The sequence below is a fragment of the Mesoplodon densirostris genome, chromosome 6 (genome assembly GCF_025265405.1).
Source record: "Mesoplodon densirostris isolate mMesDen1 chromosome 6, mMesDen1 primary haplotype, whole genome shotgun sequence".
NCBI lineage: Eukaryota > Metazoa > Chordata > Mammalia > Artiodactyla > Ziphiidae > Mesoplodon > Mesoplodon densirostris.
The window spans coordinates 69,626,035-69,653,420 of record NC_082666.1 but is presented as its reverse complement, the minus strand read 5'-3'; the positions used below and the strand labels follow the sequence as shown (position 1 = coordinate 69,653,420).

Here is a 27,386-nt window from a genome sequence, read left to right as displayed (position 1 = left end):
CTGAGAAATCATTTGAGCAGCAGTTACTTTTCTTTGTTTTTGCTTTGGGGTGATAAAGTTTTCATACCACATATTGCAAAACACTCATTTTCAAGAATTTTGGCCTGTTTGAAAACATACTTTGTTCTTAGTTTGATAAGGGAAAGAGCTTTTCTTCCTTCCTTGGCTGTTGGCTAGTTCTCTTGTTCTGCTTGAATCCTTTTTTCTTTTTTATGTAGCTAACTGGAACCCTGAAGAAAATGGTGAACGCTTGCTTCTTTTTTAAATAGATCATGCTTGATGTCTTATTTTTCATTAGGTTGAATTTGAAGATGGATCCCAGATAGCAATGAAGAGAGAGGACATCTACACTTTAGATGAAGAGTTACCCAAGAGAGTGAAAGCTCGTTTTGTAAGTGCTGAATAATTCCTCTGAGGGATCTGCCATGTGAATCTCTCCTCCTCTCTCCCTGTTTCCCAAGCCCAGCAGGAAACATACTTAGGCTTTTGGATTGATTTTGAAGAAAGCCAATGCAACTTTTCCCTTATTGAAATCTGTTTAATCCAAAGCTCAAATTTGGCCAGAAACAGGGGAACTGGTGCAAGTTCCTCATCTTTCTTTCTAATGAGGTCAGATGATGCTTCTTTGTGTTAACATCTATTGGCATACAGAAAGTTATTGAATATGTGTCCTGTGCAAGCTAACTGGGAACATATAAAGATACCATCAAGACATTTACAATTTTGTTAGTGGAAGCAACGTTAAAAGAAAGCTTTCAGTAGGAGATTAAAGGGGACTCAGCATAGTGAACATCTAGTTTCCTACAGCCTTATCATATACAGTTCACCCTTTAACAGTGTGGGGGGTTGGAGTGCTGACCCTCCACACAGTCATATACAACTTATATAGTCAGACCCTTCCTGCTCACAGTTTCACATCTATGGATTTAATCACTCAGATAGTGTAGTACCATAATGTTTATGATTGAAAAAAATCCGTGTATTAAGTATAGTTCAAACTCATATTGCTCAAGGTCAACTGTATTGACTTCTCTCTCAGAAACTCATTAATGTTTGTGTCAATTTATAATTAAACTAAACTCTCACTTTTATAACAAAAGGAATAAACAAAGCTGGGTCTTACAGATTTCAAATACCATTTCTTAATCACATTCAAAGAAAGCTTTTTGCTTTCTGCTCTGATCACAATCTATTCCATAGTAGATCTGGCTCCACTACCAGTATGCTTTACCATGTAGCTTTACTCGAGCACAAATTTTCTAAGGTCCATTTTTCAGAACAGTCACACCAAATTGAACTGCTTTTTAAAAATTCTCATAGAAAATTTTTAAATTAAAAAAATATATAGGGCTTCCCTGGTGGTGCAGTGGTTGAGAATCTGCCTGCCAATGCAGGGGACATGGGTTTGAGTCCTGGTCTGGGAAGATCCCACATGCCGTGGAGAAACTCAGCCCATGACCCACAACTACTGAGCCTGCACGTCTGGAGCTTGTATATAACCCTCTGGCCCTTGGCTAGTCTGTCCGTGACTGCTATTTATTTTCCAGTTGGCGAAACAAATCTAATTGGAAAACCTATTGATGGAAGATACTTTATAATTAGAGAAATCTTTTGGGTTTTTTTTAAGGCGTGGTGGGTTGCAGCCCCCACTGGGAGGCCTTCATGTTTTAATGACTTCTGCTCACCCAGACATACGCTGACTTGGGGAGAAATTTTTCTAAAGTGTCAGCAGTCCGCCTCAGTGACTGTGCTGGGTTCCTTCCCAGTAACTTCAGAAACAGCCCCATTACCTTTTATGGTCTCACAGAATAACCATAGCAATGGTGTATAATTAACTGGTGCTGCTGGTAAACTGGTTTTATTATTGTATTTGAGAGGCTTACTTTTGCTGTCCTCACACAGTGGCAACACTTTCATAGATGTTTTATTTTCTCCTTTAACTTTAGCACTTATAAAAGGGAAAGATTACTCAGAGGAAGTGCTTTGCCAAGAATGAATGAACCAAAACTTTTATCCTAATGGCAGAGGGTGCCCAGCCTATCCACAATCTCTGACTTTTCTTCCTGAGTGAAGCTAGGAGCATCTGGGGGAATCCATGGAGGGAGCTTATCACCCTGGATGACCATCTCACAAACTAGCAGGGAACATGCCCAGCTTTGCACTTGGGTCCATTTTTAGTGTTCAAGCTTCTTTGTAATTGTTCCATTGTTTCTCTCTTCTTCATGATTGACCATGTGCTTTCAAGCCTTAAAAGCTGGGCCCTGCCTGTGTCACTACCATGGGAGGGGGCCTCCGTGACACAGTTGGTGTCATCTCAGTAAAAACCAGTTGGGAACACGTTCGAGGGGCAAAATAGGAAATTAGGAAGGAAGAATAGTACTTTAAAGTAAGCTTTACCTGGCGGCAGGAATCAAAATGGTGGAGGAATAGGACTTAGAGCTCACCTCCTCCCACAAATATATCAAAAACACATCTACAAGTGGAACAATTCACACAGAACATCTACTGAACGCTGGCAGAAACCTCAGATTTCTAAAAAGGCAGAAAAACCTCCATGTAAACCAGGTAGGACAAAAGGAAAAAAAAAGAGGAATTGAGATGGGACCTGTGCCCCAGGGAGGGAGCTATGAAGGAGTAAAGGTTCCCTCACCCTGGGAAGTCCCCTCACTGGTGGGGAGATCAGCCTGGATGGAGGGGGAGCTTTGGAGCCATGGAGCAACCAGTTTGAGGAAGGCAAAACAGAGAGTGACCTACACAGGTGGTTGGTAGTGCTGCCCTGAACTCCCCAGCCTGAGATACTCATCTGCCAGAGCAGGCAGGGGCTGGGTGCTAAAGCTTGGGCTTTGGAGGTCAGACTCAGGGAGAGGACCAGCGCTGGCTGCACAGAGACAGCCTGAAGAGGCTGGAGTGTGGCAATTGAGGATGCACTCAGAAGAAGCCTGGGTCTGCCAGAGAGGCAAGGCACCATTGTTGGGGGATGCAGAGGAGAGGGGCAGGAGTTGCCATAGGAGTTTCTTTCCCTGCGTGCACTCTCAGGCAAAAGGACACCACTACATGAGTTCTGGGGGCAGGCACGAGCCACCGCTGTCATCGTGAGCTCCAGAGGTGGGCATGGGCTGCTGTCGCCACTAAGAGACCCATGAGCAGGTGCCAATCGCTGGCCCTGCCATCTTGCAGGCGCTCAGGCCACTGCTGGGAGACCCACAAGTGGGTGCTGATCACTGCCCCAGGGTACCAGGAGTGAGCACGGGTCACCACACCTGCCCACCCCATATCAAGGGGATAAAAGCCAGCACACACTGAGGAAAGAGCAGGAAGTATCCAAACTAAAAGCAGCCCCTTGATTCCGACAACACGGCAGAGTAGAAGGACTGCAGCCCACTTCCTCTCACGAAAACACCAAAATCACAATTAGCTGGTGAACAACCATCGACAAAAAAGACTGGAACCTACCAAAAAAGATATTTCACATTCAAAGACAAAGGGGAAGTCACAATGAGATGGAATGAGAGTTCTGAGCCTCATGTCATGCTCCCCAGCCTGAAAGTGTGGCATTGGGAGGAGGAGCCCCCAGAGCATTGAGCTTTGAAGGCCAGGGGGGGCTTGAGTGCAGAAGTTCGGCAAGACAGGGGGAAACAGAGATTTCACTCTTAGAAGGCACACACAACGTGCACTGGAACCCAGCACGAAGCAGTGACTCCACAGGAGCCTGGGCTAGACCTACCTGAGGGTCTTGGAGGGTGCCCTGGAGAGGAGGATGTTGGCTGTGGCTCACTGTGGGGGCAAGGACTCTGGTGGTGGAGGCCCCAGGGAATACTGATCAGTGTGGGTTCTCTTGGAGGTCACATTTTTGGCACTGAGACCTGGCCCCACCCAATAGTCTGCAGGCTCCAGTGCTGGGATGCCTCGGGCCAAACAACCAACAACGGGGGAACACAGCCCCACCCAGCAAACAGGCTGCCTAAACTTGTACTGACCTCACAGCCACCTGTAAACACACCCCTTGACATGGCCCTGTCCACCAGAGGGACAAGACGCAGCTCCACCCACCAGTCCCTCCCACCAGGAATCCTGCACAAGCCCCTGGACCAAGCTCACCCACCAGGAGACAGACAGAAGAAGGAAGAGGAACTACGATCATGCAACCTGCAGAAAGGAGACCACAAACACAGAAAGTTAGACTAAATGAGACAGTTGAGAAATGTGTTCCAGAAGAAGGAACAAAATAAAAACCCAGACGAGCAACTAAGTAAAGTGGAGATAGCCAAATCTACATGAAAAAGAATACAGAGTAATGATAGTAAAGATGATCCAAGATGTTGGAAAAAGAATGAAGGCACAGACTGAGAAGGTAGAAGAAATATTTAACAAAGGCCTAGAAGATTTAAAGAACAGAGATGAACAATACAATAACTGAAGTGAAAAATACACTAGAAGGAAACAATAGCAGAATAAATGAGGCAGAAGAACTAATAAGTGAGCTGGAAAAAAGAGTAGTGGATGTTCATTGCAGCTCTATTTACAATAGCCCGGAGATGGAAACAACCTAAGTGTCCATCATCGGATGAATGGGTAAAGAAGATGTGGCACATATATACAATGGAATATTACTCAGCCATAAAAAGAAACGAAATTGAGCTATTTGTAATGAGGTGGATAGACCTAGAGTCTGTCATACAGAGTGAAGTAAGTCAGAAAGAGAAAGACAAATACCATATGCTAACACATATATATGGAATTTAAGAAAAAAACAAATGTCATGAAGAACCTAGGGGTAAAACAGGAATAAAGACACAGACCTACTTGAGAATGGACTTGAGGATATGGGGAGGGGGAAGGGTAAGCTGTGACAAAGCGAGAGGGAGGCATGGACATATATACACTACCAAATGTAAGGTAGATAGCTAGTGGGAAGCAGCAGCATAGCACAGGGAGATCAGCTCAGTGCTTTGTGACTGCCTGGAGGGGTGGGATAGGGAGGGTGGGAGGGAGGGAGATGCAAGAGGGAAGGAATATGGGAACAGATGTATATGTATAACTGATTCACTTTGTTATAAAGCAGAAACTAATACACCATTGTGAAGCAATTATACTCCAATAAAGTTGTAAAAAAAAACCCAAAAAACCAATAAGCAAAACACCTCACAACCTAAGGGCCAATGTCTCTACCTTAGGTCTGCAGTCTTGCCCTGCAAGATCCCTCTGTGATGACCCAGAATGTGATGGGTAACAGGACATTCAAACCTGCTACTGCCACTATCTCTAATACTTTCTCCCAGTGAATGCTGATCCAGTTATTGTTATTATATAATGTATGCTACCAGATTATTCACATAATTTCTCCCATGCTTGATTAATTGCTTAGAAATGTTCTTTTTATTTTCTAAATTGAGGGAGAGGTTGGAGTTTTTTCTAATTAAATTGCCTTATGATCAAAAAAAAAAAAGTAGTGGAAATCGCTGCGGCAGAACAGAATAAAGAAAAAAAGAATGAAAAGAAAGGAGGACAGTCTCAGAAACCTCTGGGACAACATTAAATGCACCAACATTCCCATTATAGGGGGTCACAGAAGGAGAAGAGGGAAAGGACCTGACAAAATATTTGAAGAGATAATAGCTGAAAACTTCCCTAATATGAGAAAAGAAACAGTCACCCAAGTCCAAGGAAATGCATACTCCCATACAGGATAAACCCAAGGAGGAACACACCAAGACATATATTAATCAAACTGACAAAAATTAAAGACAGAGAAAATATTAAAAGCAGCAAGAGAAAAGCAACAAATAAAATACAAGGGAATCCCATAAGGTTATCAGATTATTTCTCAGCAGAAACTCTGCAGGCCAGAAGGGAGTGGCATGATATATTTAAAGTGATGAAAGGAAAAAACCTATAACCAAGAATACTCTACCCAGGGGCTTCCCTGGTGGCGCAGTGGTTGAGAGTCTGCCTGCCGATGCAGGGGATACGGGTTCGTGCCCCGGTCTGGGAGGATCCCACATGCCGCGGAGCGGCTGGGCCCGTGAGCCATGGCCACTGAGCCTGTGTGTCCGGAGCCTGTGCTCCGCGATGGGAGAGGCCACAGCAGTGAGAGGCCCACCTACCGCAAAAAAAAAAAAAAAGAATACTCTACCCAGCAAAGCTCTCATTCAGATTCAATGGAGAAATCAAAAGCTTTACAGATAAGCAAAAGCTAAGAGAATTCAGCACCACAACCAGCTTTACAATAAATGCTAAAGGAACTTCTCTAGGCAGAAAAGAAGACCACAACTAGAAACAAGAACATTACGAATGGGAAAGCTCACTGGTAAAAGCAAACATACAATAAAGGTGGGAAATCATCCACACGCACACAGATAAGATGTCAAAACCAGCAGTCATGAGCAGAGGATAGTACAAATGCAGGATACTGGAAATGCATTTGAAATTAAGAGACCAGCAACTTAAAACAGTCTTGTCTATATATAGACTGCTATATCAAAACCTCACGTGATCTGCAAACCAAAACTCTATGAGAGATACACACAAAAAAAAGAAAAAAGCAATCCAAATACAACACTAAAGATAATCAAATCACATGAGAAGGGAACAAAAGAGGAAGGGAAGAAAAAAGACTTGCAAAACCAAACAATTTACAAAATGGCAGTAAGAACATACATATTGATAATTACCTTAAATGTAAATGAATTAAATGCTCCAACCAAAAGACACAGACTGGCTGAATGGATACAAAAACAAGACCTGCATATATGCTGTCTATAAGAGCCCACTTCAGATCTAGGGACACATACAGACTGAAAGTGAGGGGATGGAAAAAGATATTCCATGCAAATGGAAATTAAAAGAAACCTGGAGTAGCAATACTCATATCAGACAAAATAAACTTTAAAATAAAGACTGTTACAAGAGACAAAGAAGGACACTACATAATGATCAAGGGATCAATCCAAAAAGAAGATATAACATTGTAAATATATATGCACTCAACATAGGAGCATGTCAATATATAAGGTAAATGCTAACAGCCATAAAAGGGGAAATCGACAGTAACACAATAATAGTGGGGGACTTTAACACCCCACTTACCTCAATGGACAGATTATCCAGACAGAAAATCAATAAGGAAACACAGGCCTTAAATGACACACTACGCCATATGGACTTAATTGATATTTATAGGACATTCCACCTGAAAGCAGCAGAATACACATTCTTCTCAAGTGCACATAGAACATTCTCCAGGATAGATCACATGTTGGGTCACGAAGCAAGCCTCAGTAAATTTAAGAAAATTGAAATCATATCAAGCCTCTTTTCTGACCACAAGACTATGAGATTAGAAATCAGTCACATGAAAAAGACTGCAAAAAACACAAACACGTGGAGCCTAAACAATATGTTATTACTAAACAACCAGTGGATCACTGAAGAAATCAAAGAGGAAATCAAAAAATACCTAGAGACACATGACAACAAAGAGATGACAATCTAAAACCTATGGGACACCACAAAAGCAGTTCTAAGAGAGAAGTTTATAGCAATACAGTCTTACCTCAGGAAACAAGAAAAATCTCAAACCTAACACACAACCTAACCTTACAGCTAAAGCACCTAAAGAAGAACAAACAAAACCCAAAGTTAGTAGAAAGATCATAAAGATCAGAGCAGAAATAAATGAGATAGAGATGAAGAAAACAACAACAAAAATCAATGAAACTAAAAGCTGGTTCTTTGAGATGATAAACAAAATTGATAAACCTTTAGCCAGACTCATCAAGAAAAAAAGGGAGAGGGCTCAAATCAATAAAATCAGAAATGAAAAAAGAGAAGTTACAACTGACACCACAGAAATACAAAGGATCATAAGAGACTACTACAAACAACTATATGCCAATAAAATGGACAACCTAGAAGAAATGGACAAATTTTTAGAAAGGTACAACCTTCCAAGACTGAACCAGGAAAAAACAGAAAATATGAACAGACCAATCACTGAAATTGAAACTGTGATTTTAAGACTTTTAACAAACAAAAGTCCAGGACCAGATGGTTTCACAGACGAATTCTATCAAACATTTAGAGAAGAGTTAGCACCTATCCTCTGAAACTATTGCAAAAAAATTGCAGAGGAAGGAAAACTCCCAATCTCATTCTGTGAGGTCACCATCACCCTGATACCAAAACCAAAGATACCATGAAAAAAGAAAATTACAGGCCAATATCACTGATGAACACAGATGCAAAAATCCTGAACAAAATACTACCCAACTGAATCCAAGATCAAGTGGGATGTATTCCAGTGATGCAAGGATTCTTCAATATTCACAAATCAATCAGTGTGATACACCACATCAACAAACTGAAGAATAAAAACCATATGATCATCTCAATAGATACAGAAAAAGCTTTCAGCAAAATTCAACATCCATTTATGATAAAAAAAAAAGTCTCCATAAAGTGGGCATAGAGGAAACCTACCTCAACATAATAAAGGCCATATATGACAAACCCACAGCTAGCATCATTCTCGACAGTGAAAAGCTGAAAGCATGTCCTCTAAGATCAGGAACAAGACAAGGATATCCACTCTCACCACTTTTATTCAGCATAGTTTTTGAAGTCCTAGCAGGGCCATCAGAGAAGAAAAAGAAATAAATGGAATCCAAATTGGAAAAGAAGTAAAACTGTCACAGTTTGCAAATGACATGATACTATACATAGAGAATCCTAAAGATGCTGCGAAAAAACTACTAGAGCTCATCAATGAATTTGGTAACGTTGCAGAATACAAAATTAATATACACAGAAATCTCTTGCCTTCCTACACACTAACAACAAAAGATCTGAAAGAGAAATTAAGGAAACAATCCCATTTACCATCCCATCAAAAAAGAATAAAATACCTAGGAATAAACCTACCTAAGGAGACAAAAGACCTGTACTCTGAAAACTATTAGGATGTTGATGAAAGAAATTGAAGATGACACAAACAGATGGAAAGATATATTGATACTATGTTCTTGGATTGGAAGAATCAATATTGTCAAAATGACTATACTACCCAAAGCAATCTACAGATTCAGTGCAATCCCTATGAAACTACCAAGGGGATTTTTCACAAAATTAGAATGAAAAATTTTACAATTTGTATGGAAACACAAAAGACCCCAAATAGCCAAAGCAATCCTGAGGAAGAAAAACAGAGCTGGAGGAATCAGGCTCCCTGACTTAAGGCTATACTACAAAGCTATAGTCATCAAAAGAGTATGGTACTGGCACAAAAACAGAAACATTATAGATCAATGGAACAGGATAGAAAGTCCACAGATAAACCCACACACCTATAGTCACCCAGTCTGTGACAAAGGTGGCAAGAATATACAATGGAGGAAAGACAGTCTCTTCAGTAAGTGGTGCTGGAAAACTGGACAGCTATGTGTAAAAGAATGAAATTAGAATATTCTCTAACACCATACACAAAAATAAACTCAAAATGGATTAAAGATCTAAATGTAAGGCCAGATACTATAAAACTCTTAGAGGAAAACATAAAGAGAACACTCTTTGATACAAATCACACCAAGATCTTTTTTTTTAATCCACCTCCTAGAGTAATGACAATAAAAACAAAGTAAACAAATGGGACCTAATTAAACTTAAAAGCTTTGCACAGCAAATGAAATCATAAAAAAATGAAAAAAAAGCCCGCAGAATGGGAGAAAATATTTGCAAACAAATCAACAAAGGATTAATCTCCAAAATATATAAACAGCTCATGCAGCTCAATATTAAAAAATACAAAAACCCAATCAAAAAATGGGTGGAAGACCTAAATAGACATTTCTCCAAAGAAGACATACAGATGGCCAAGAGGCACATGAAAAGCTGCTGAACATCACTAATTATTAGAGAACTGCAAATCAAAATACCATGAGGTATCACCTCACACCAGTTAGAATGGCCATCATTAAAAAGTCTACAAACAACAAATGCTGGAGAGGGTGTGGAGAAAGGGAACCCTCTTGCACTGTTAGTGGGAATGTAAATTGATACAGCCACTATGGAATACAGTATGGAGGATCTTTAGAAAACTAAAAACAGAACTACCATATGATCCAGCAGTCCCACTCCTGGGCACATATCTGGAGAAAACCATAATTCAAAAAGATACATGCACCCAAATGTTCATTGCAGCACTATTTACAATAGCCAAGACATGGAAGCAACCTAAATGTCCTTCGACAGAGGAATGGATAAGGAAGATGTGGTGTACACACACACACACACACACACACACACACACACACACACACTGGAATGTTACTCAGCCATAAGAAGAATGAAATAATACCATTTGCAGCAACATGGATGGACCTAGAGATTATCGTACTAAGGGAACTAAGTCAGAGAGAAGACAAATATCATATGATATACCTTATATGTGGAATCTAAAAAAAAATTGTGCAAGTGAACTTACTTACAAAACAAACAGACTCACAGACTTTGAAAACAAAAGTATGGTTACCAAAGGGGAAATGGGGGGGGATAAATTAGGAGTTTGGGATTAACATATACACATTACTATACATAAAATAGATAACAAGGACCTACTGTGTATAGCACAGGGAACTCTACTCAATATTCTATAATAACCTCTATAGGAAAAGTATCTGAAAAAGAATGAATACATGTATAACTGAATCAGCTGTATGCATGAAACTAACACAGCATTGTAAATCAGCTACACTCCAATATAAAATAAAAGTTAAATTTTTAAAAAAGTGAGCTTTACGTGAGCATAACAGAAAAAGCCCACATTCCTTTGCTAGCTATCACTTACTGAGCAGTGACTGTGTCAGGGCACATTACTTGCTGTTCGGAACATGTATAAAATTCAGTTCATAGTCCCTAGTATCCTCACCGTGAAGGGGTTCAAGGCACCCCCTATGGGGAGACACTACCCCTTATCTCTGCCACTGCCCTCATTCTACTGCATTGACATGTAGAGTGTTACAGGAACCCAAAAGAAGGAACCTCACATCTGTCAGTGGCAGAGAGGATAGAATATTTTCTATGCAAAGCAAACAGTGCATCTAATGATGGAGGGGCATGAACCAGTAAGGTGTGGCCGGGAATTGCAAATAATTCAGTCTAATCCAAGTAAGGGGTAGGATTATGCCTGATTATGTATGTCCAGCCTAGGAAGTGTAGACATCATCTTGAAGGCAGTAGGGCTATTGAAAGACTATCAGCAAGGGTGTCATATAATCAGAGATTTTAGAGAGCTTTCTTCTAGTGGTTCTGTGAAAAATAGACTGGGGTGCAGCATTTGTTACAGTGGTTTAGGAGAGGAAGTGTGAGGGCCATGGGGTCAGTAGGGTTAAAGAAGAAAGGATGGAGGGCTTCAAGGTACATGTAGGAGGGGTCCTGGACAGGGTAGGGACAAGGGGAAGTTTATGATAACTTTCAGGTTTCCTATCAGTGTAGCTAGAATTGATGGGGATGGTGCTGCCGTTCATTGAATACAGGAAGGACAGAGATGGAGAAGGAAGACTTTGAGTTTACTTTAGGTTGGGTTGGTTCAAAGTACCTCCAGTATAAACACTTTGAGATGCCTGCTGGGTTGTTGGACATGTTTGCAGGCCTGAGCACAGGTGGAGGTCTGAACTGGGGCGAGAGATATGAGCATCTTTGCGCTTGATGTTGAAACTGAAGTCGTGAGTGTGGGCAGGCAGGCCCGGGGAGCATATGTGGCAAGGAAAAGGCCACACGCAAAGCCTCAGGGGCATCAGAGTTGAGCAAATAGTTAAGAAAGGGGAGCCGCTGAGACATCCACGGTGAGCAGTCAGAGGAGGAGGGCTTACAAAATGACAGAGAGCTTCATGCAAGAGTTAGGTGACAGAGTAGTCACAAAAATTTAGGGGAGAGAAGTGTCCTAGGAACTAGGACTTGAGCAAGGACAGTTTCAGGGAAGTGGTGGGGACAGAGGCCCAGAGGTAAATAGGAATAGGGGTGAATTAGAGATGACTGTGGACAAATTTGTCATATACCTGGTTGGGCAGGAGCCAGAGGGGGCACAAAGAGTGAGGGAGATTTGGATGAGAAGTCTTTAGTCCTGCTCGTGTTGGGGAAGGTCCCTGGGGGTTGGAGATCCTGAAGAGAACTGAGCTAAATGGAAGCAGGTGGGGAGGCTCCAAGGCTTCTGCATGGGGCCTTCTCCCTAGGCCTCAGCACCCTCCCCACTGCTGACTGAGTCAGATCTTTGTCCGTTCTTATGATGTCAAGTGCCTGCCCTTCTGCAGTGTAACACTGGCTGTTCTTAGTCCACAGCTTCTGATATGCGATTTGAAGACACATTTTATGGAACGGACATAATCCAAGGGGAGAGAAAGAGAAAGAGAGTGCTGAGCTCCAGGTTTAAGAACGAATATGTGGATGACCCCGTCTACCGCACGTTTTTGAAGAGCTCTTTCCAGAAGAAGTGTCAGAAGAGGCAATAGTCTACCTACACTGCAGGCAACAGAATGACTTGCTCCAGAAGAGGAACGATGAAGGGACAGCCTGGGGCTGTGCCATGTGTGTTGCTGGGGTAGGTGACGGGCTGTGTCTCTGACATTGGGAAATTAGGCTTCCCCAGAGTTTGGTAACCAAAACCACAAAATATAATTGGATACCACAATCTGAAGTTGTCTCCCTGTCTTGCATTTACTTCTGAGCAGTTGTCTCCTATGATCCCAAAGAATTTTTCTAAGTAGAAGGGAATAATAGTGAATCACCCATCGAAAAAAGCCACTGCCAGAGGAGGTGGATCCCCATGTGTGGCTTACTTAGTCCCTATTAAGGAACCACGTGGAGACTTCTCTCCTCAACCCTAGCAGGTGGGAGCCTTGATTCCCAGGTGGGAGGGTGATAATTTATATATTTTCCACAGTCAGGGAAGGACTCTCACTTATTTGTTTTAAATGGCAGTTTTTATAAAACATTTTTAAAACACAAATGGCATGTATGGTAATGAGATTTACGCATATGCTATCTGCATTTCCCTTGTACAGAAATTTTACATTTTTTTATATCCTTTTTACTTTTGATTATGTCTGATGAGAACTGAGTTGTTGGCCTTTGTGAAGTTTTTGGCTCTTGAGAAAGAATTCTTATGAATTGTATGGGAATTTTATATATTTAAAGAGGGAGATCTGGGGCTGTTATTTTTAAATACTTTTTTTCCATAATACACATTCTGAGTAGATATTTATAAAATATGTTTCTTTCATTATGTGTTTATAAGATTAGAGTTTAAAATAAATATGCTTTGATGCATAGTTTTGAAGTAATATGATTTTTCCTTTTTGAAACAGCTTGGAAAGGTACTAGTGTTTAAAAATAAAGATTTCCATTTTCTCCAATTCTGTTTTCTAACTTGCTTATTTGTCTAGGTTTAAACCTATAGAAAACAAGTTTTTTGGGGGAGCTGGCTTTATGGACATTCTGGGGCCCAGGTTTGTCAGAACTTCTTCTCTCACTGTTTACATAACTGTGGACACACTGTGAGACATATATGGCTATACCACTGGGGACAAGGCTCCTCTACTTGCCCACAGTGCCCGATGAAGTGTTTTCCTCAGCTCCATCTTTAGGCCTGGAAGAAATCTGAGCATCTGGAGTCTGGAGCTCTTTTCATCCCAGGTTTCTTGGTCCTCAGCTTCATTAGAAGCGGCTGTACAGATCCTCCAATCCCTCCCATCACTTTATAGATGAGCAATGGAGGAGAGGAAGGAAGAGGGCTTGCCCAAGGTCACACAGTAATGCTTCAGTTAACTATGGCCACAGTCATGCTGTGTAACAAACAACTGCAAAATCTGTGTCCTGTGATGAGAAGCACTTCTTTTGCTCATAAGTCTGCAGGTTGGCTGATCTAGGCTGGGCTTGGCTAGGCAGCTGTACTGACCTCGGCCTGGGCCAGCTCACACATCTGCTCCATGTGTCCCCATCAGCCCACTGGACTCAGTGGGCTAGCCCAGGTATGTTCTCAGGTCACTGGCAGAGGCAGAGAGGCCAGCCAAGTAAGCAAATTTTAGATCTGTCTGTGATGTTGGTTAACATCCTGTGAACCAAAGCCCAGAGCTAGGCAGTAGAGGGCATTTCAGAGTTTTATGGCAAAACGTGTGGATGTATCATGTTACTGGGTAGACAGTGAAGATGAAACAGTAGTGACAGAGCCACAGTTAAAACTCGGTTTTGCAGACTGCTTGCTGGCTGAGTGCTCATTTTCCAGAGTGCCTCATGGCTGAACTCTGAGCTGGGGAAGAGCCCATCAGCCATGTTTTTACAAGGACTGAGCACTCCACATTTTCTGCCAGTATAGTCATATATTTTATCAAGTAATCAGGCTTGCCTTTTCTATCTCCACATTTTGAATGGAACTGACCTGCTGTCTCCACAATATGCCAGGAAAGTAGGCCTGTGTAAGGCATTAAGAGGAATTAATCTAAATAGGATCATTTGTTTTGTACAAGTTTGCCTGTCAGCAAGATTTCTGATGGGCTGCCACAGGGAGAAAATGTGCAGAGTCCTATGTGATTTCAAATACAGCTGTTTTTTATGGTCTCACTTAACTAATGTTCCTATAATCAAGTACAGCTGTATATGGCCTAAGCAAAATAGTGCTGGCCGCAAGTGCACTCTGGCTATTGAGAAAGATACCTCTGTTTCACTGCATTCTGCATAAAGTCATTACTAGCTCTATAACCAGACAGACCAGTAAAGCTGTTTCACTTTACCGTGTGACACCTCAATTGTAATTTTAATTTCTTTGCATTAAACTAACTACATTTTTAGTGTGTATGTGTAGCGTGAAATCAGGTGAAGTCTTTCTAGTATTAAAAAAAGAATTTCTGGCTGGACAATTATTATGTAATTCTAATTACAAGCCCTTTTTCTGGAGGTTAGAGGATTAGTGAAACTGCCTGGCATATTTCACAACATTTTAGTTCCTTTATATGTGTTTGAAATGAGAACAATGTGATTCTTAGCAGTTTACTTTTATTAAGGTACTTTTGTTTAGTTCATCTAAAGAGAAATTGAGAAGAAGCATCCACTAAAATATCACATGGCTTCACAGAATATATTATAAATTGCTACTGGGTAATGGTATATGAAAACATGAAGACTCAGAATACAAAAACAAGTAGGAGTGAATGGGTCTGCCACTTCTCCCTCTACACATCCAATGTGAAGCAAGGCTGAAACGTGACTGTTACTGTAAATGACCTGGAGGTCTTACAAGTAATCATATTAGAGGAGTATATGCTGCAAGATAACACTGTATTTTATTTTTGCCTTTAAATAAAAAGGATCTGAAATGAAACAATCCTCATTTTAGATATTAATCAGCCCCATAAACTTGAAGCTAACTAGAGATCCTGAGACATTCTCATTACATGCAGTAACTGGTTGGTTGCAATACTTGACTGTACCACAAACTGCTGAGAATTCAGATGTGCAGTCATCAGAACTCTCGCACAACATGTTGTTGAGACATACAACACTGACAGGCCTCTGAGGAGCCTGTCCTCTCCAGCAAGTGCACTAGAGACTCAGAAACCCCATGCTCCATCCTCAGAAGGTGCAGCTCCCCTTGAAGAAATGAAACTTCATCAATGATATTAATGATGTACTGAGAATCTATTGTGTACACAGAGCCTGGTAGACTCCTTAGTGGCATTTGTCTTATTTAATCTCCCCCAAGAAATCAGCAAAGGAAATATTCTCCTCTTTCATGGAGGGTAATGAAGGTTCAGAGAGGTTAAGTAACTTTTGAATCACTCAACCTTCTCGATGCATGAAGAAAAGTGAGGATTCTAAACTTCTTTTTAGAATCAAAAGACCCAATCAAAAGACACTGGGTAGATGACTCTGAAGCTCAAAAGACAAGTTAGCACTGTCAGGTCAGCACAGGTTAGAAGTACAAATATGGAAAGTATCATCTTTATTTTGTTTAAAAATACATGAAATTCACCTTCTGGCAAAGGCAAAACTATAGGGACAGAAAAGAGATCAGTGGTTGCCAAGGACTGGAGGTGAAGGAGGAAACTGACAACAGAAGGTCAGCATGAAGGAACTTTTTTGGGGTGATGGAAATATTCTTTATCTTGACTCTGGTGGTGCTAACAGGACTCTGTGTCGAAATTCATAGAACTGAACACAAAACAGGTGGATTTTACTATGTGTAAGTATCATCTCAATAAACCTGCCTTAAATAAATAAATAAAATCAAGTGGAATGATGGTCAGGTAACTCTGGGAGAGAATATGTTGTGTGAGAGGGGGACAAGAAGTGAGAAGAAATCAGAACGCTGGGAAATAGCTACACACAGTTGAGTAGAAAAAGAGGGGTCTGTGAATGAGCACTGAAAGGGGCCAAGAAATGGGAAACCAGGATGCTGTGATGTCATGGACTTCAAGGGAAGAGAGTATTCCAAAAAGGAGGAGAGGTCAACACAGAGAAAATGCTGCAGAATCCCAGATCATGCAATGGTCCATTAGGAGGCCACTGGTGTCCTTCATGAGCGCATTTCACATGGCTTCAGATGAGAAACCTATTAATATTCAAATTGGTGAGGAGAGATCAAGATGGCAGAATAGAAGGACATGGAGCTCACCTCTTCCCACAGATACATCAAAAATACATCTACATGGGGAACAATTCTCAAAGAATACCCCCTGAACTCTGGCAGAAGATTTCATACAACCGAAAGCTGCAAGGAAGATCACCACATAACTGGGTAGGATAAAAGGAAAAAAAAATAAAAAAGGAATCCTAGGAGGGAGCTGTGAAAGAGGAAAGGTTCCCTCACCCTAGGAGCCCCCTTCACCAGTGGGGAGATCAGCTGGGACAGAAAGGGAGCTTCAGAGGTTCAGAGGAGAGTGCAGCAGCTAGCTTGCAGGAGGCAGAATGGAGAGAGACGAGCACAGATAGTCCTGGCCACCTTGCTGCACTCCCCAGCCTGAGAGGTGCATCTGTTGGTATGTGTGGGGGCTTGGTGCTGAAACTCGGTCTTCAGAAGACAGATGTGGGGAGACGACTGGGGTTGGATGCACAGAGAAGCCCCAAGGGGCTAGAGTGTGGCCCTGGCCACAACTGGGGGTGTGTGCAAGATGGAACCCGGTCCACCATAGAAGCCCCATTGTTAACACACACATACGTGAAGGGAAGGGTGGGGCCCCGCCATAGCAGCCTCATTCTCAGCAAGCTCACAGTGGCCAGGGCTCCACCTCTGCAAGCTCTGGGAGCACACAAGCAGTTGCCCACATGCAGAGGCAGGCCTAAAATCTGAGCCCTATCTGGCAGCTTTGTGACTTTGGTGGATTTATGTCATTGGTGCCTTTGTAAGCTCAGTGCCTGTGGGACATCCAAGAAGATTAATGGTGCTCCCATGGCTGGGGCAGGTCTGGAGTTAGCAGCTGAGGGCTTTGGGGGCATGAGTGCATGGAGGCGGGGCTGAGGTCTGTGCTGAATCTGTACCTCCCATGATGGGTCCAGGTGAGTGACTATGCACGACTACTGTGAACCTGGTACCTTACTTCAGTGGATCTGTGCCTATGGATCTGCACTGGTGGCTTTCTGAGCACAGTGCCTGAGGGACATCTGGGCCAATTGCTTGCACTCCCATGGCTGAGGTGGGGCTGATGGCAGTGCCAACAACAGTGTATGCGGTGAGCCCACACAACAGGTGAGAGACAACACCACAGAGTGCTCTTGCTGGTGGACAGCCTCTGCAGAGGAATACTCAGTGGCTCCTCTCCCAGTGGAAGTGCTCCAGTCCTGCCTATCCCACACTGCAGCTCAGAAACTATGTGGTGGCTTCTACTCCAACAACTGGGGAGCAGACCCTGCCTCTGACAGGACTGTGATGGCCAAAGAGCAAAGAAGAGGACCTGCTCAACATCTAGTGCAGGCTCTGGTCACCACAACACCAATCACACCACCTGTCAAGGGGATAATGGCCAGCACACACTGAGGAAAGACATGGCAGGCACCCATATTAAAAAAAGCCCTTGCACCAAAAATACCAGACTCATGCAGGCTACTCAAGGACACTACCATAAAAACAGCCCTTCAAGACCACAGTAGATAACTGTTTCTCCTACATTCATAGAGTCAGAGAAATAAAAGTAAAATGAAAAAGCAGATAAACTACTCCCAATTAAAGGAACAAGAGAAAACCCGTGAAAGAACAATGAAACAGACCTCTCCAGTCTACCAAATCCCAAGTTCAAAAAAGAGATAATGAAAATACTGAAGGGATTAAGAAAAGCTATTGATAGAAATGCAGATCACTGTAACAAGGACCTAGAAACTATAAAGAGGAGCCAGTTAAAATTTGAAAACTCATTTGCTGAGACAAAAGCTGAGCTAAAGGCAATGAATAGCAAACTGAATAATGCAGAACAACAAATAAGTGATCTGGAAGATAGAATAATGGAATTCACCCAATCAGAACAGCAGACAGAAAGACAAATCTAAAAAAATGAAAGAAATATATTAGACCTATGGGATAATATAAAGCAAGCCAATCTATGCATAATAGGGATCGCAGAGGGAGAAGAAAGAGAAAAGTGATTGAAAATGTATTTGAAGAAATTATGGCTGAAAACTTCCCAAACCTAAAGAAAGAAACAGATATCCAGGTACAGAAAGCACACAGGGTCCCAAACAAGATGAACCCAAATAGACCTACACCAAGGCATATTATAATCAAAATGGCAAATGTTACAGATAAAGAGAAGATTCAAAAAGCAGCAAGACAAAAACAAAGAATTAGTTACAGGGGAACCCCCATAAGGCTATCAGCTGATTTCTCTATAGAAACATTGCAGGCCAGAAGGGAGTAGCAAGATATACTCGAAGTCCTGAGAGGGAAAACCCTGCAACCTAGAATACTCTATCCAGCAAGATTATAATTTAGAATAGAAGGAGAGAGAAGGAATTTCTTAGTCAAGCAAAAACTTAAAAAGGGGCTTCCCTGGTGGCACAGTGGTTGAGAATCCGCCTGCCAATGCAGAGGACACGGGTTCAATCCCTGGTCCGGGAAGACCCCACATGCCATGGAGCAACTAAGCCTGTGTGCCACAACTACTGAGCCTGCATGCTGTGACTACTGAAGCCCGTGTGCCTACAGCCCATGCCCCACAACTAGAGAAGCCACCACAGTAAGAAGCTGCTCACTGCAACTAAGAGTAGCCCCCATTCACTGCAACTAGAGAAAGCCCATGTGCAGCAATGAAGACCCAACACAGCCAAAAATAAATAAATAAAAATAAAGTTAAAAAAAACTAAAAGAATACAGCAATACTAAACCTATCCTAAAATATTGAAATTTTGATCTTTTCTAAATAAAAAAGCAAGAATCTATAGGAAAGAGAAAATCACAATTGGAAAATAAATCACTTAAATAAGCCAGTACATAGATTAAAAAAAATTTTGTGAAAGCAATTGTAACTACAGTGAACAGCAGAAGGATAATTATGAAGATGTAAAAGAGGACATCAAAATCATAAAATGTGGAGGAGGGGAGTAAGAAAATATAGATTTTTTTTTTAGAATGTGTTTGAGCTTATATGACTGCCAGTCTAAAGCAAGTAGATATAGTAATGGGTTAACATACTTGAAAAACAAGGTAACCACAAATCAAAAACATGTAATAGATTTATGAAAACCAAAAATAAGACAACTCAAGCATAATACAAAAGAAACCATCAAACCACAAAAGGAAAAACAGAAATAGAAAGGAACAAAGATGAAATACAAAATCAACTAGAAAATGAGGTTTAAAGTGGCAATAAATACATATCTATCAACATTACCTTAAATGTCAATGGACTAAACTCTCCAATCAAAAGAAATACAGTGGCAGATTAGATAATAAAACAAGAGCCTATAATAAGCTGTCTACAAGAAACCCACTTTAGGGCAAAGGACACACATAGATTGAAAGTGAGGGAATGGGAAAAGGTAATTCATGCCAATGGAAGTGACAAGAAAGCGGGGTTAGCTATACTCATATCAGGGGACTTCCCTGATGGTCCAGTGGTTAAGAATCAGCCTTCCAATGCAGGGGATGTGGGTTCAATCCTGGTCTGGGAACTAAGATCCCACGTGCCACAGGTCAACTAAGCCCACACACCACAACTAGACAGCCTGTGTGCTGCAACTACAGAACCCATGTGCTCTGGAGCCTGCATGCCACTAGAGAGAAGCCTGCATGCCACAACTAGAGAGAAACTTGTGTGCTGCCACAAAGAGCCCATGCACTGCAATGAAAGATCCCGCATGCTGCAACTAAGACCCAAGGCAGACAAAAAATAAAAAATTAATTAATTAATTTAAAAAATACTCATATCAGGCAAAGGAGACTTTAAAACAAAGGTCATGAAGAAAGATAAAGAAGGACACTGTATAATGATAAAAGGATCAATACAAGAAGCCGATATTATACTTGTTAACATACATGCACCCAATATAGGAATATCTGAACACATAAACAAATATTAGCAGACAAAAAAGGAGAAATTGATGGGAATAAAATAATAATAGGAGACTTTAACACCCCACTGACATCAATGGAAAGATCTTCCAGACAGAAAATCAATAAGGCAACAGAGACCCTAAATGACACAATAGAACAGTTAGAGTTAATTTATATTTTCAGGACATTCCATCCAAAAAAACAAAAAAAACAGAATACATGTTCTTTTCAAGTGCATATTCAAGGGCATATGGATATTCTCCAGGAGAGACCACATACTAGGACACAAAACAAGCCTCAATAAATTTAAGAGGATAGAAATCAAGCATCTTTTCTGACCACAATGGCATGAAACTAGAAATCAACCACAGAAAGAGAAATGAGAAAAAAACCAATTATGTGGAAATGAAACAACAGCTACTAAAAAACCAATGGGTCAATGATGAAATGTAAAGAGGAAATTTAAAAATACCTTGAGACAAATGACAATGGAAATGCAACCATAGAAAATCTATGGGATGCAGCAAAAGCAGTCCTAAGAGAGACGTTCGTAGTAGTAACAGTCCTTCCTCAGAAAACAAGAAAAATCTCTAATAAACAACCTCATCTACCACCTAAAAGAATTAGGAAAAGAAGAACAAAACAAAGCCTAAAGTCAGAAGAAGGAAAGAAATAATGAAGATAAGAGAGGAAATAAATAAAATGGAGATTTAAAAAATACAAAAAAATTTAATAACACCAAGAGGTGTTTTTTTGAAAGGGTTGACAAAATCAACAAACCTCTACCCAGGCTCACCAAGAAGAAAAGAGAGAGGACCCAAACAAACAAAATAAGAAATGAAAGGGAGAAATAACAACCAATATCACAGAAATGCAAAAAAAAAAAACCCATAAGAGAATACCATGAACAATTATATGCCAACAAATTGGACAATCTAGACAAAATGGACAACTTCCTAGAAATATACAGACCACCAAAACTGAATCAAGAAGAAATAAATAATTTGAACAGATTGGTCACTAGCAGTGAAATAGAATCTGTAATAACAAATAAAAAAACTCCCTGCAAATGCACGTCCAGGACCAGACGGCTTCACTAGGGAATTCTACTAAACATACAAAGAAGAAGTTATACCTATACTTCTCAAACTCTTCCAAAAGTTTGAAGAGGAGGGAACACTCCCAAAGTCACTCTTTACCCTGATACCAAAAGCAGACACTACCAAAAAAGAAAATTACAGGCCAATATCTTTGATGAATATAGACACAAAAATTCTCAACAAAATATTAGCAAACCAAATCCAACAACACATAAAAATGATCACACCCTATGATCAAGTTGGATTCATCCCAGGGTCACAACATATGCAAATCAATCAATATGGTACACCACGTCAACAAAGAAAAGACAGAATCCACATGATCATCTTAATAGATGCAGAAAAAGCATTTGATAAAATTCAACATCCATTAATGATAAAAACTCTTACCAAAGTGGGTATAAAAGGAACATATCTCAACATAATAAAAGCTATTTATGACAAACCTACAGCCAACATAACACTCAATGGTGAAAAGCTGAAAGCTTTCCTGCTAAAATCCAAAAACAGACCAGGATGCCCACTCTCACCACTCCTATTCAGCATGGTATTTGAAGTTCTAGCCACAGCAATCAGAAAGAAAAAGAAATAAAAGGTATCCAAATCAGAAAGGAAGAGGTAAAATAGTCATTATATGCAGATGACATGATACTATATATAGAAAACCCTAAAGACTCCACACAAAAACTACTAGAACTGATAAACAAATTCAGCAAGGTAGCAGGATACAAGATTAACATACAGAAATCGGTTGCACTTCTTTATACTAGCAATGAAATATCAGAAAGGGAAAGTTAAAAAAAACCCTTTTAAAATCACATCAAAAAATAAAATAAAATACTTAGGAATAAACCTGTTTAAGGAGGTGAAAGACTTATATACTGAGAACTATAAAACACTGATAAAGGAAATTAAAGACGATTCAAAGAAATGGAAAGATATACCATGCTCTTGGATTGGAAGAATTAATGTTGTTAACATGGCCATATTACCCGAAGCAATCTTCAGATTTAATGTGATCTCTATCAAATTACCCATGACGTTTTTCACAGAACTGGAACAAATAATCCTAAAATTTATACAGAACCATAAAAGACCCAGAACTGCCAAAGCAATCCTGAGGAAAAAGGACAAAGCAGGAGGCATAACCCTCCCAGACTTCAGACAATACTACAAAGCTGCAGTAATCAAAACATCATGGTAATGTTACAAAACAAACATGGGTCAATGGAACAGAATAGACAGCCCAGAAATAAACTCACACACCTACAGTCAATTAATCTTCTACAAAGGAGGCAAGAATATACAATGGAGAAAAGACAGTCTCTTCAGCAAGTGGCGTTGGGAAAGCTGGACAGCTGCACGTAAATCAATGAGGTTAGAACACTCCCTCACGTCATACACAAAAATAAACTCAAAGTGGTTTAAAGACTTAAATATAAGACATGACACCATAAAACTCCTAGAAGAGAACATAGGCAAAACATTCTCTGACATAATTCGTACCAATGTTTTCTTAGGTCAGTCTCCCAAGGCAATAGAAATAAAAGCAAGAATAAACAAATGGGACCTAGTCAAACTTATACGTTTTTGCAGAGTATAGGAAACCATAAACAAAACAAAACAAAAACAACCTATGTACTGGGAGAAAATATTTGCAAGTGATGCAACCAATAAAGGCTAATTTCCAAAATAGACAAACAGTTCATACAACTCAACAACAACAACAACACAACAGAAAACAAAGAACCCAATTGAAAAATGGGCAGAAGACCTACATAGACATTTTGCTAAAGAAGACATACAGATAGCCAATAGGCACATGAAAAGATGCTCCACATCGCTAATTATTAGAGAAATGCAAAAAATCTCCAGTGAGCTACCACCTCACACTGGGTGGAATGGCCATCATTAAGAAGTCTACAAATAAAAATGCTGCTGGTGGGAATGTAAAGTGGTGCAGTCACTATGGAAAACAGTATGGAGGTTCCTCAAAAAACCTAAAAATAGTGTTGCAATGTGATCCAGCAATTTCACTCCAGAGCATATATTCAGACAAAAATATAATTCAAAAAGATACATGCACTCCTATGTTCATAGCAGCACTATTTATAGTAGTCAAGACATGGAAGCAACCTAAATGCCCATTGACCTGGATAAAGATGTGGTATACACACACACACACACACACATACACACACACACACACACACACACACAATGGAATACTACTCAGCCATAAAAAAGAATGCAATAATGCCATGTGCAGCAATATGGATGGACAAAGAGATTATCATACTAAGCAAAGTCAGGAAAAGACAAATACGATATATCACTTATGTATGGAATCTAAAATACGACACAAATAAACATATCTATGAAAGAGAAACAGACTCACAGAGAAGAGACTTGTGGTTGTCAATGGGAGGGAGACTGGGGAAGGGATAAATTAGGGGTTTGGGATTAGCAGATGCAAACTATTATATATAGCATGGATAAACAACAAGGTTCTACTCTATAGCACAGGGAACTATATTCAATATCTTGTAATAAACCAGAATGGAAAAGAATATTAAAAAGAATTTATATATATGTATAACTGAATCACTTTGCCCTACATCAGAAACTAACACAACATCGTATATTAACTATACTTCAATAAAAAAAACAAAAAAAACCCAGATTTCGTGTTCCCCACTGGACATGTATCATGCCTCTCTCTCTCTCCTTTCAAAATTTTCTTCTTTGTCTTTAGTTTCAGAAGTTTGATAATGTGTCTTGGCTTTGATTTCTTTGGGTTTATCTTGTTTGGGGTTTGTTCAACTTCTCAGCCTTTTACCAAATTGGGAAAAATTTCAGCCATTATTTCTTGGAATTTGTTTTTAACCCCACATTCTTTCTTTGCTCCTTCTGGGACTTTAATGACAGAAATGTTGGATCTTTTGTTGTTACACAGGTCCCTGATTATCATTTAAGCCTATTTTCTCTTTGCTCAGATAGGGTAAATTCTATTTATCTTTCCTGATTCTATCCTGTGTCATCTCCAAACTATTACTGAGCCCATTGAGTGAGGTTTTAAAATACTGGTTGTAGTATTTTTCAGTTCTATAATTCCTATTTGGTTCTCTTTTATTCTTGTTTCTTTGCTGAAATTTTCTATTTTTTCATTTGTTTCAAGAGTATTCATAATTGTTCACCGAAGCATTTTTTTCTGATGGCTACTTTATAACTTTATTTTTCAGATAATTCCAACATCTAACTCATCTTGGTATTGGTGTCTGTTGATAGTCTTTTCTCGTCAAGTTGTAATTTTCCTGGTTCTTGGTATGACGAGTGATTCGACTGTAACCTGGATATTTGGCGTATTATGTTAGAAGACTTTGTATTATATTTTAAATCTTTTCTTTTAGCAGGGAGTTACCCTGTTTTGAGTTAGTGCTCCTGGCCAGATTTTGTGGGCTGTGGTTCCAAAGACAATTTAGTTTTCAGAGATCTTACAGTGCCCTTCTGATCTGCTTTGTTTGCATGCTACCCAGAGGCCACTCTGTAAAACGGGGTGCTATTCCCCACTTTAGTTCATTCTAAGACTTTGTGTTGAGTTAATGTAGGTCAGTTCCATGTGTTGGTCAGCAAGATCCTGTGCAGGTTTAAAGCATTTCTTTCTCTGGCTCCTTGCTGTTCAAGAGCTTCCTTCCTTCCTCTTCCCCGTTCTCCAGGTGGGAAAGCGAGGGATGCTGCCTCCCACTGTTGGGAAATCCCACTCAGTCTCCTGCATGCTGGCATGGACAGAAATGCTGTCCGGGACCTCCAGCTGCTACGTGAGGAAGTCCAGCCTTCCCCCTCAGTCTCCATGAACACAACAGCGGGGGCTGGGGTGGAGATGGGGTGGGAAGCACTGCTCTGGCTCACTTGCTGCCACCAAGTGAGGGTCAGAAATCCAAACTACCTACTTGGTCTCCACTGAGGCTCTATGGGCAGGGACGGTTCATTATGTTTGGGGTAGAGTGATACCAAAATGTTTTTGTCCTGCTATGCTGCTCTTTTCTGGGTCCTTTGACTAGAAAGAGTAAGATTTTCTTGGGTCTTAAAAAATTTTTTTTTTTCCTGTCCCTGTTGGTGGTTTCAGTTTGCAAGGCTTCTCCAGTTCCAAGTCCAGGATATAAGAGATACAACAAAAACCCAGAGAACTCACCACTGTGTAGTCCCTAAATCCTGAAGTCTTTAGCTTGTCTGCTTGTCTCTTTCAACATTTCATAGTCCTCTTATGATTGTTTATTGTATTATGTCCATGGTCTTTAATTATACTTAGACAGGTAGAGAAGGAACAATTAAGTCTACTCTACCTGGCCCAGAACAAGAAGTCCTCACTTTTTCTTTTAGGTGGGAGAAAAGAATTTATTGCTAAGGGCAGGAGTCTAGTTGAAAGTCAGATATTGAAGATCTAAAGAGAGTAATTGATGGAGGGATCCTGAAGAGAGGGAAGGGGTTTGAGACCAGAGGTGGAATAGTTGGCCTTACATAGGAAAAGGGAGATTCATCCATGAAGACTGAATCCTGATTATAAGAACAGAGAAGGCAGATTATAGAACTGTTTCAGGAAGGGGCTTTCTAGGTGGTTTTGGAAAAGGTTGTAAGAGAATTGAAGATGCTAGAGAGAGAATAGTTTCTTTCTACCCATGAATCTGGGTTGAATAAGAAAGGTAGTTGATGTCAAGAGGGGAGTGAGGGAGCTGGAGGAAGATGGCAGAAGAGTAAGACACCGAGATCACCTTCCTCCCCACAGATATATCAGAAATTCATCTACACGTGGAACAACTCCTACAGAACACCTACTGAACAATGACAGAAGACCTCAGAACCCCCAAAAGGCAAGAAACTCCCCATGTACCGGGGTAGGGCAAAAGAAACAAGAATAAACAGAGACAAAAGGATAGGGACGGGACCTGCACCAGTGGGAGGGAGCCGTGAAGGAGGAAAGGTTTCCACACACTAGGAAGCCCCTTCGCGGGCGGAGACTGCGGGTGGTGGAGGGGGAAACTTCGGAGTAGCGGAGGAGAGCGCAGCAACAGGGGTGCGGAGGGCAAAGCGGAGAGATTCCCGCACAGAGGATCAGTGCCGAACGGCACTCACCAGCCCGAGAGGCTTGTCTGCTCAGCTGCCGGGGCAGGCGGGGCAGGGAGCTGAGGCTCCAGTTTTGGGTTTCAGTCGGAGCGCGGGGAGAGGACTAGGGTTGGCGGCGGGAAGAGAGCCTGAAGGGGTTAGTGCACCACGGCTAGCCCGGAGGGAGTCCAGGAAAAAGTCTGGAGCTGCCGAAGAGGCAAGAGACTTTTTCTTCCCTCTTTGTTTCCTGGTGCACGAAGAGAGGGGATTAAGAGCACGGCTTAAAGGAGCTCCAGAGATGGGCGCGAACCGCAGCTAAAAGCGCGGACCCCAGAGACTGGCGTGGGACGCTGGGGCTGCTGCTGCCGCCACCAAGAGGCCTGTGTGAGAGCGCAGGTCACTGTCCACGCCCCCTTTCTGGGGAGCCTGTGCAGCCCGCCACTGCCGAGGTCCCGGGATCCAGGGACGGCTTCCCCGGGAGAGCGCACGGTGCGCCTCGGGCTGGTGCAACGTCACTCCAGCCTCTGCCACTGCAGGCTCGCCCCGCACTCTGTACCCCTCCCTCCCCCCGGCCTGAGTGAGCCAGAGCCCCCGAAGCAGCTGCTCCTTTAACCCCTTCCTGTCTGAGTGAAGAACAGACGCCCTCCGGTGACCTACACGCA

General features: G+C 41.3%; 1 protein-coding gene across 4 annotated transcripts in view; it reads left to right on the top strand.

Moving 5' to 3' along the window:
• KDM4C (lysine demethylase 4C) overlaps nt 1-13,236 on the top strand; it is a 397,059-nt gene extending 383,823 nt beyond the window's left edge. For all 4 annotated transcript variants that reach the window (XM_060102149.1, XM_060102151.1, XM_060102148.1 and 1 more), the window contains exons 21-22: nt 299-391; nt 12,324-13,236. In XM_060102149.1, coding sequence (XP_059958132.1) covers nt 299-391; nt 12,324-12,500 — 270 coding nt within the window. In that variant the 3' untranslated portion in view covers nt 12,501-13,236. The remainder of the gene's footprint in view (nt 1-298; nt 392-12,323) is intronic.
• Nucleotides 13,237-27,386: the final 14,150 nt, after the last annotated feature.